Source organism: Elaeis guineensis, chromosome 3 (genome assembly GCF_000442705.2).
Source record: "Elaeis guineensis isolate ETL-2024a chromosome 3, EG11, whole genome shotgun sequence".
Lineage (NCBI taxonomy): Eukaryota > Viridiplantae > Streptophyta > Magnoliopsida > Arecales > Arecaceae > Elaeis > Elaeis guineensis.
The window spans coordinates 76,348,244-76,355,374 of NC_025995.2; the positions used below are offsets into that span (position 1 = coordinate 76,348,244).

Consider the following 7,131-nt stretch of genomic DNA (forward strand, 5'->3'; position numbering starts at 1 on the left):
GGATTTATTTTTTCAGAGTATACACTAGAATGTGGGGGATGGGGGGAATATTGCCTTTTGGCATGACTCTTGGATGTTAGAAACATCTTTAAGTTATTTATACCTAATACTGTACCACTTGCTAAATCATCCACAAATATCTCTCATGGCCTTCCTCGATGGTAGACCAACCAATGGATGAACCATAAGCAGCAGAGGGGAAGAAGGAGCTGGAAGACCTAACTAAGAGTCTAGAGGGACAAAACCTCACCATAGAGGACGATCATATAGAATGGAAATGGGATAACTGAAGAAGCTTCAAAATCGGGACCACCTATCATATCTTCATGCATGGAGGGATAACCTCACTACTCACAAGATTGTGGAAACTCCCACTATCGAAGAAAGCAAAAGTTTTCTTGTGGTTAATAGTGAACAACATAATACTAGTAGGTGAAAACCTACAGAAAAGAAGATGGAACGGTCCGATGGTTGTCTTATGTAGAAATTCAGATAAAACTTGAACCACATCTTTCTCTTGCATCCATTTGCACAACAAGTTTGGCAATAATCCAGACTAGAGCACACACACTAACCATCCCAAACACTAGCTCCTATCTATATAACATGCGGTTAAGTGCATATCTTAAAGTGAATCAATAGTTATCCATTGGATGTGTCATAATAGTGGTTTGCTGGAGCATTTGGAGGGAGAGAAACAGCAGAATTTTCCAATTTGAAGCATCCTCCTCAGTTATTATTATTTTTTTGTTGGCCCTCACAGTACACCAACAAGCACCATCATCACCTCTCCGACCTTTATGATACTCTCGCTAAACAACCTACCATATAGGTGATTGGCCCCTCGCCAGTGAAGTGGCAAAGAAGTTCGAGTGAGGGAGGAACCGGGTTACTAAGGAAGCTGGGACGGCCGCTCCCTTTCAGGTTTAGCAGACCCGAGTAGGCCTAGGCCCCTTATGTCTCTCACCCTCATATATCCTCGGCTATTGCCTTTTGTATAAACCCTCAACACATAAAACTATTGGTGGTGCACATGCACCTCCCATGGCATATTCTTCTTAGGAAAAGAAACAAGGTTCTTTACTTTACCAAAATCTAGGATGGAAGACGAGAAAAGATGAACTAGTCCTGCAGCATATCACTGCAAGTCTTTTTATGCAAATTCTCTGTTCAGTAGACACACTTGATTTCTCTTATTTAATAAGTATGAAGCACTTTTCTCCATGATCACTGGGGCTTTAGGTTTCCTTCCCGATTGCTCCCGTTAGCAACAACACGTTAGAGATTGATTAGGCAAATCTTCTAAATTTATTCGTAATATGGTGGGATATTGTATGTGATACGAAAGCAAATCTTCTGAATTTACTCATAATATACGGGATACAGGACAAACTAACATACATACATACATACATATATATATATATATATATATATATATATATATATATATATATATATATATATATATATATATATATATATATATATGGTAGGTCATTGACAGATTTTCAAGTTTAAAGTTTATGAAATGGTACATATGGTATTAAATTTATATAGGACAATGGTTTTTCTTCTACTTTTATTCCTAATTTTTTTTTTTTTTGCTTTCTTCTTCTTTTTTTTTTTTTTCCTTTTCTTTCATAGTAGAATTGATCTTCCTTACATTTCCAGCATACCTTCCTTACATCAAGGCCTGTCTCATCTATTCATGAGCTGGGAAGGTGCCTTGTGCCTTCCTCTTTGAGATATAGGGGCCGCACCTTGTGGAAACACAGCACTCTTGTTCTCTTACTTGTAGATATTATTTTATCGCAGTATAATTATTACGATTTATTGCTCATGCTAAGCTGGATTACTGGATTACTGTTTGGATGCCCTGTGTCATTTAGCTACAACTTTTTAAATTTGTATATGATCATCTTTACATGTCTCAATTCATGAAGCATTAAAATCTATGTATTAAATAATTTATAAAATAATCCAAAAGAGTACCAAAATGACTTGTTAAATACCATATTTCCATCCAAACTCAGCCGAAACCCGATCATTTTGGGGTCTAAGACTGGGGAATTGGATTTCGGTTTGATTTACATCGTGAGAGAAAATTGGTGAAAGATGGGGGGCAAAATTATATACACTGCTGCAAAGTTCCCGGTAGTTGTCATGTTGATTGCCTTCCTGATGACATCAGGTTTGTTTCTTCTCCAAAATATCTATCTTATAATTTCTGTCCAGCGCCGATGGTTTCATTTTATGATTTATTTATGAAGTTTGCTCTCATTTATATGTATATTCTTTTCTCAAAATCGTCCATCTGATGTTGGTGGTGTGATTTCTTTCAGCTTTTGAGGGTTGTCATGACAAATAAGAGTCCCAATTTAGAATTCAACCAAGATGCTTCACTAAGAGGATTATTAAGATGGAATAGGATGGTGGGGTGATACCTTCGTCCCATGAGATATCTCTATTACTAAAAATATCACGATTCTAAAATTCAAACCTTTTCGAACCTTGAGTTTGTAGGATTTGACTATCGCTTCTTGAGTCACTTTGTCCCAATCTTTCTTTTTATTGGAAAGGATCAAGTTCAAACCTGTTGGCAGCAGACTAGCTGGCACTCCAACCATGTAGTTTTAAAAAGTAGATAAATACATAAAAAAATAAACAAACAAATTAATTAATAAAGTACGCAATCGTCGGTGCGCTAATGACCCGCAATTTGTTACCAAAAAAAAAAAGACCCGCAATTTACCAAGAGCTTGCATGTGACCAAATAAAGCCCCGGCATCACATCTCATCAGGATCTACGAGTTGCGTAGCTTTGTTCGATGGTATTGTTTTCGGTCCTGGAATTGGAGGGGAAACCGCCATTCTTCTTCCAACTCCTGGACCTTTTTCTTGCCGACACGCAGGGGTTTCTCTCTGAGGTACTCTAAACGTTCCTGGATTCGATTGAACGGATTTGGATCGAGCCCCCCAGACCCATAGGAGACGGGCCCGCCATGGCACAGTTGTATGGGCAATAGTAGTGCCACGTCCGAATGATCTCATGTGGAGGTATTCGGGGCAATGTTGGTTGGACGAGCTGGTCACATTGTGTGGGAAGGGGATATCTCGAGGTTTTATCCTTGAGGGGTTTGTCTAGACTACTCTATGCGTTCTTGATCTCTGTAGTGGAGCGAAGAGGCGATAGAGGGCTAGTCGGGCAAGGGTCTGGCCTACCCAAACAGGCAAGTCTCGTGAGCATCGCAAGGGGATGTCTCGCGGGGATCCACGGGAATCGGTCGGTCGTGGAGAACAAGGCAGACTTATGGTATATCGATCGGAATATGTGCCTTGGAGCTGGGCCAAGGATCATGGATGGCCAAGAGGGTCATGCCGAGGAGAGGACAGCTTGATGCATTTATCATCCGGTCGAAGATATTTACTTGATGGGGCAGACTTGGATGCCGATATCGTGGCAGTGCTCAATGTGTGAGTAGACTGTGGACCTAAGATATTGAGTGGTGCGGTAATGTATCCCCAAGATCATGGTAATGCATAGTGATGGGCGAGCAGGCCATGAATATTGTAAAGCGATATGACCAGGGATGGAAAGGCATATCAAGGATGCAAGATCGGGATCGTGGCACAAGAGTTTATGGGGGAAGCTTGGATAGTCAGACCCCAGAGGACTCGGATGTGTACGATCATCTGTAGCTTGGGGGAGCTGCAGGTCATGTCAGCTTGGTAGTTTAGCTGAGCTGCACTAAAGATGGGTTTGCCCGGGCCTCATGCATAGTGGTGGTGTTGCATGGTCGTGTTATGTAGATTTGATGTGTAGTACTGAAGGGCAGCTTGGTGGGTTGCGGATCAGTGACACAGTGGTTATGTCTTGGCATGAGGGTATGTTGAGGATCAAGACATCTGGGATGAGCAGTGCTTGGCTTGAGGGACAAAGCCTTAGAGTTGACACAAAGGTGTTGAGCTGCGGAGCACTCTTGGAAAGAGTCTGTGTTATGGCACGGAGGTGCGCATGAGCATTGCAGTTGATTCGAGGGGTCGGATTGCTTATGGGCACTTGAGGGTATCATCTGTGTTCAGTACAACAGTATTGCTAGGCAGGGGCATAGAGGTGCAAGCTTGGCTATGTGGCTGGACTGCTGCGTGCTTATTAGTATGTCCGAGGAAAGGACTCGAGAGGGCTGGCCTTGGTGTGTGGCATGCTGGGGCGCCGCACGGGTGTTTGGGTAAGAAAACACAGAAGCAGTCGAGTTGGGGATCGTAGGAAACAGCATGGACAAATGGTTCTGTAGAGACAGACAACTAGTGCTCAGAGTGAAGACTGGATTGTCTAGGCACTTGAGCAAAGTGGAAAGTGGGAAAAGGACCCATAGGTCCTTTTCTTTGTTTGTGTCTATGCAAGTGTCAAATAGTGCAAATAAAGTACCATATCACGACAACACATTGATAGCAAAGCAAAATATACGTGCATATACAAGTAACTTTGAGTCATATTCTGTGTTTTTTTCAGAATTTTAAATTTCTTTATCGGCCAAATTGTCTAGAACATTGCTGGACTAGTGAAACTCCTTTCCTTTCTACTTTATGCGGATTGGAAGACATTTGTTATTCATGGGAATTTTGCAAAAGATGATCTCTTTTACAATGATGGCCCTATGTTAAAATTCTCAAATGCTTTTTTTCTTTGGCCCCAGTAAATACACTCTAAACATGTATCTATATAGAGTGAAACATGCTTATTATCTGTCAATGAATGCACATGTTTAGATTGAGTTCCTATATTTCTATACTTAATAAACATGTTCATAGGACTGAATGGATTTATGTATTCTTCCTATCGATGGCTAGAACTACCCATCGGAATGATGGAAAAAGCATCCAAAAGTTTTGATTTATATGCGTGGACCAGCTTTGCTAAATTTCTTTGTAGCGTTTTAGTAATGGCTCGACTCAAATATTTAAAATTACGGGATAAGTTTTCACTTATATCTCATGGTTGCAGCCACAGCTGTTGGTGTGAAAGCCTCAGAATTTGCTTACTGCATTGCATGCCGTAGTCTGCAGAAATGCACCAGTGACTGCATCAAAGCAGGATGTAAGGGTGGCCAATGTGTGTCAACTGGTGTTGTTCCCCCATATATACAATGTTGTTGCAATTGTTAAGCAAAAGGTCATTCCTTCTAGCAATACTGCGCTTTGAATAAAGATGACATGATGATAAAAGCCATCATCTCTTTCCTCATCGAGGAACATGCTTTGTTGAATTAGTGAATGCCCGAGCCGGCAACTATTTACATATCCAATTCATGTTTCTTACTTCCTGTCTACCAATATTTGATGGCTAATCTACCACCGTGCATGCATCCCCCCTGTAAGGAGATGTTTAGTTCACAATCAGAATCGAAATTGGAATGAGAATCAGAATGGATGAGAATCAGAATCGGAATGGCCAAATTCTCCGAGGTATTTGGTTCATGATCGGAATTGGAATCAGAGTAGAGATTGAGTTTTAGATAGATTGGGCCATTCCCGTTCCATCTTGGGATCGAAATTGAAATGGAAGTCCTCCCAACCAAATGATTAGAATAGGAGTCATCCATTTCCATTTTCATTTCGACTCCAGACTCCAACTGCCCCCAACCAAACACCTCCTAAATGTGTTTTTATCCTACATTGAGTGTTGGAGGAAAGTCTAAACAAAAATAAGGTTGAGTCATTATCGATGATGTTTACATGTGGTTAATTATGTAAATGAGCAGTTTGCAAGGCCTCTCTCAAGGTTTCTCTACAAACAATGGAGTGGTTGTAGGCATGCATCTACATGCAAGCAAATGCCATCATAGATCTAATCAAAAGTCTAGTCCTCAATTTATCAATCTGTGGATGGAATGACCTATTAGCATTAATATTAGCGCATTTAGCCAGTGAGGGAGGGCATAATACCCATATAGGTTCATGAAGCATTTCTTGGTCTTTCAGCTACGTTTCAACTCCTTGTAATGAAAAAACCCAACACCAAGATACTTACCAATTGACAAGATGGAACATTATTCATAGATTCCATCACATTCTTCATTAGTGAAAACAACCACTTCGGAAATCACTTGGACTGCTGTCGCATGTTGCCCTTAATGCAATACGAATCTCTGGTTTTCCTCTTGTACACTCTCGATGCATAATTTCTTGCTTTGAGGAAATCAAGTTAAATGAGACCTTAAACAATCATGTCGCCACCACCTGCAGCAAGAATTTTGATAAGTGGCAGGCGCTTGATGCCAATGGTTCAAGGGGGGGACTCCTCAATTGTTGGAACTCAGATTTAGTGACAGGAACCTGTTTCCATTTGGGCACGTACTCACTCGGTACTCTCCATAGCTATGTTCTCCCTGCTACTGGTAATTCTAACTGGCTGGTCACTAACGTTTATGGTCCAACGATCACAGCCTTGGACCCAGTTTTTTTGCCGAGCTTGCATACATTCGTCAATTGCGGCAAGGTTCTTGGATTATTGTTGGAGACTTCAACACCATCAAATTCACTAATGAAAGGAAGGGCGTCGGCAGCGATGATGACTTCAACAATTTCATTGATATCCATCAACTTATTGAAATCAAGCAAAAGCACCTAATATTTACTTGGTCTAACCACCGAGAGGCTCCTACAATGGCAAAGTTGGATGGGTGTCTAGTGTCAGATGATTGGTTGGAACAGAATCCTTTTGCAGTGCTAAGACAACATCTGACCACTTTCCACTGCTCCTGAAATTTAACCGGCGTCCGCAAGGTAACTTTGTTTTGAGAATTTTTGGTTTCTCACCCTAGGTTTCGATGACTTTGTGAAAGCCTGCTGGCGGGCTACTCCGAGCGGTTGCTGATGCATCAGCCAATTTGGTGTCTAAGCTTAGGTGTCTCAGATCAAAACTCAGAAATTGGAACAGGTCAACCAATGGTAATATAATCCAAAAAAAAAACACAGCATCAAGCAGTAGATTTTAAGGCAAGACTCCCTTGAAGAAACCATCAATCTCACTGCAGAACAGATCCTTGAGAGAGAGAGCCTCAAACAACAAATAGAGCTGATTCTCAAATGAGCAAAGAATGATGAATAATTCTCAGACGTCATAAT

General features: G+C 41.1%; 1 protein-coding gene across 1 annotated transcript in view; it reads right to left on the reverse strand.

Moving 5' to 3' along the window:
- Positions 1-7,114: 7,114 nt before the first annotated feature.
- Positions 7,115-7,131, reverse strand: part of LOC140856084 (probable polygalacturonase) — an 889-nt gene continuing 872 nt past the window's right edge. The window contains exon 2 of the mRNA XM_073253251.1: positions 7,115-7,131. This exon is cut by the window's right edge and continues 512 nt beyond it. Within this exon, the coding sequence (XP_073109352.1) occupies positions 7,118-7,131 (14 nt within the window). The 3' untranslated portion in view covers positions 7,115-7,117.